The 2,993-nt window shown below is 62.9% G+C and overlaps 1 protein-coding gene across 1 annotated transcript in view; it reads left to right on the top strand.

The window, feature by feature from the left end:
- Window positions 1-6: 6 nt before the first annotated feature.
- Window positions 7-2,993, top strand: part of SCRIB (scribbled planar cell polarity protein) — a 20,999-nt gene continuing 18,012 nt past the window's right edge. Inside the window, 10 exon segments of the mRNA XM_006912960.2 lie at window positions 7-210; window positions 1,356-1,379; window positions 1,381-1,483; window positions 1,591-1,669; window positions 1,754-1,843; window positions 1,945-2,001; window positions 2,103-2,166; window positions 2,250-2,324; window positions 2,392-2,536; window positions 2,859-2,977. Of these exon segments, the coding sequence (XP_006913022.1) occupies window positions 52-210; window positions 1,356-1,379; window positions 1,381-1,483; window positions 1,591-1,669; window positions 1,754-1,843; window positions 1,945-2,001; window positions 2,103-2,166; window positions 2,250-2,324; window positions 2,392-2,536; window positions 2,859-2,977 (915 nt within the window). The 5' untranslated portion in view covers window positions 7-51.

The following is a 2,993-nucleotide window of genomic DNA, read 5'->3' as shown; positions in this document are numbered from 1 at the left end:
CGAGCCCCGCCCCCCGCCCAAGCCCGCGCCGCGCGCCCGTCTGCCCGCACCATGCTCAAGTGCATCCCGCTGTGGCGCTGCAACCGGCACGTGGAGTCGGTGGATAAGCGACACTGCTCGCTGCAGGCCGTGCCCGAGGAGATCTACCGCTACAGCCGCAGCCTGGAGGAGCTGCTCCTTGACGCCAACCAGCTGCGCGAACTGCCCAAGGTGAGCGTCCGCCTGGCCCAGCACTCTCCGGGTCGGCCCTCTTGCTCGCTGGAGTTCTCGCAGGCCCGGCCGGGCGGGGCACCTCCAGCCGGCCCTGCTGGTTCTTACTGGTCAGAGCTCCACCCCGGGTAGCCCCACCCTCCTCACCCCCTGCGGCACAGGTGGCCATGGTCATCAGGTGCCTACCTGGGGCGGGGATGGTCGCTGAGCCTGGAGGAGGAGCGCGGAGTGGAAGCGTGGGGGAGGTGGGCGGAGTGGGGGAGGTGGGCGGAGTGGGGCAGGTTGGAGTGGAAGGTGAGCCTGGCCAATGCGGAGGTACTAACTTCATGGGTTTCTCTGGAGATGGGGAGCCCAGCCTTCTCCCCCGACTGCTCTCCTCTCCCTCCTGGGTGCTCGGGTGGGTAGGGGAGCCCCCACTGCGCCGCTTGTGCCTGACAGGTCTGCACCTCGTCTACTCTGCTGCTTGCTGTTCCTCGGCTCAGCTTGCTTTCCTTCTCAGGCCACTCCAGCGGCCAGGCTAAAGGAAGCAAGTTACAAAAGGATTTCCTCTTTGGAGACAGGGTGCTAAGTGGACGGCCCAGTGCCTGGGGGCTGTTTGCCACAGAGGGCGTGGCTCTGCCCTGGACTTGGACGCCAGGACTGTGTCCTCTGTGTCCCTTGTGGTCTTCTCCAAGTCCCACACACTGCCTGCAGGCCCTGCATGCAGCCCCTCGTGCACTTGTGGTGCTTTATTGTTTTCGTTAAGTTTTTGGTGATTGTAAAGTCCTTGTGACAAATCTGGGCATGGCTAGTTTCTGGAGTGCAGTAGCAGAAACTGTTCTGTCCCAAATAAGATTTAAACGTGTAAGATCAGTCTCGTGGCAATTTGGCAGCAAGGAATGTGTCTGAGAGAACAGAAAGTGATCCCGCATCAATAATCGGAGTTAGGAGTATAGCAGGGGGTGTGTGTGCACATTTCCTCCTTGGTTTTCTTGCTGTAGACGGGTGACCTGGGAGGGCCCCGAGTTCCTGTGTGGCCAGGAGCAGATAGAGGCCAGGGGACCCCTGACCTGTGAGCTTGTGTCTGCTTTGGAGACTCCTTTGCTATAGGGCTTTGCCCCACAACCTCACCCTGCCCTCGCCCACGATCTCACCCCTGCCCACAGCCCTTCTTTCGCCTGCTGAATTTTTTTGAACCTGCGCAAGCTGGGCCTGAGCGACAACGAGATCCAGCGGTTGCCCCCTGAGGTGGCCAACTTTATGCAGCTGGTGGAGCTGGACGTGTCCCGGAACGGTGTGGAGCCCGGGGCGAGTCTAGGGTGGAGCCCGCGGGTGGCAGGAAGGGCTTTGCGCCCCTGGAGGCTGCGGGTGTCTCTCGTGCTGATCCCTCTTCTATCACAGACATTCCCGAGATCCCCGAGAGCATCAAGTTTTGCAAGGCCCTGGAGATTGCGGACTTCAGCGGGAACCCCTTGTCCAGGTGCGGGGTGGCCACGGGGGGCGAGGGGTTGGCAGCTCCCGCAGCTCTAGTCTGGAGTCTGAGGTCCCCTTCCCTTCGGCGTAGGCTTCCCGAAGGCTTCACTCAGTTGCGTAGCCTGGCGCACCTGGCCCTGAATGACGTGTCCCTGCAGGCGTTGCCCGGGGACGTGGGCAAGTAAGTGCCCTCTGGGGTTGGGGCTTCTGGTTCAGCCCCGCTCCCGCCCCTCTCCCCACCTCCCCTACCTCCCTCATGCCCCACCCTGATCTCTGTTGCAGCCTCGCCAACCTGGTGACCCTGGAGCTCCGGGAGAACCTGCTCAAGTCGCTGCCTGCGTGAGTGGGCTCAGGTGTCCCGCCAGTGGCCAGCTAGGGCTGCAGCCCTGGGGACCTCCAGCCGTGTGGTTGAAACAGAACTTGCTCTGTTTCCTGTGCAGGTCGCTGTCTTTCCTTGTCAAGCTGGAACAGCTGGATCTGGGAGGCAATGATCTGGAAGTGCTGGTGCGGAGGGGGCGAGGCTGGCGGGGCGGGGCCCGGTGGGGCCGGCGAGCCTTGGTCTCAGCCCCTTCTCTCTGTTCCTGCAGCCTGACACTCTGGGGGCTCTGCCAAACCTGCGAGAGCTGTGGCTTGACCGGAACCAGCTGTCGGCTCTGCCTCCGGTGAGTGAGGGTGTGGCCGCCCCCACCTCTTGCCCGGTGTGCCCTGACCTTCTGCGCCCACCCTCAGGAGCTTGGGAACCTGCGGCGGCTGGTGTGCCTGGATGTGTCGGAGAACCGGCTGGAGGCGCTACCCGCGGAGCTTGGGGGGCTGGCGCTGCTCACTGACCTGCTGCTGTCCCAAAACCTGCTGCAGCGGCTTCCCGACGGCATCGGTCAGTATTGGCCCTGGCCCCAGGGGTTGTGCCTAAGGCGGGGCCCAGGCCAAGGTCGGGGGTGTGAAGACCACGTGCCCGAGGAACCAAGGCAGCTTGTGGTGCAGAGTGGGGGCGTTTATTTTGGAGTGGGCAGAGCTAGCCACTCACCTGGAAGGCTGAAGAGTGAAGGACGCCGGAGGAGCGAGCATGGGTCTGGGGTGGGCGGGAGCTTTCTGCATTCTTGGGGTGCAGGAGGCGGGGTGAGGGACAGGCTGTCTCCACCGGTGGGTGGCCCATCCTTCATCCTCTCAGGCTTGTCTTCACATCATCCCAACACCAGGTCAGCTGAAGCAGCTGTCCATCCTGAAGGCAGACCAGAACCGTCTGTGTGAAGTGACCGAAGCCATCGGGGACTGTGAGAACCTGTCTGAGCTGATCCTCACAGAGAACCTGCTGACGGTGGGTGTGGGTGGTG

The sequence above is a fragment of the Pteropus alecto genome, unplaced genomic scaffold, assembly GCF_000325575.1.
Source record: "Pteropus alecto unplaced genomic scaffold, ASM32557v1 scaffold105, whole genome shotgun sequence".
In the NCBI taxonomy this organism is placed as follows: domain Eukaryota; kingdom Metazoa; phylum Chordata; class Mammalia; order Chiroptera; family Pteropodidae; genus Pteropus; species Pteropus alecto.
This window is presented reverse-complemented; position numbering and strand designations above follow the sequence as displayed.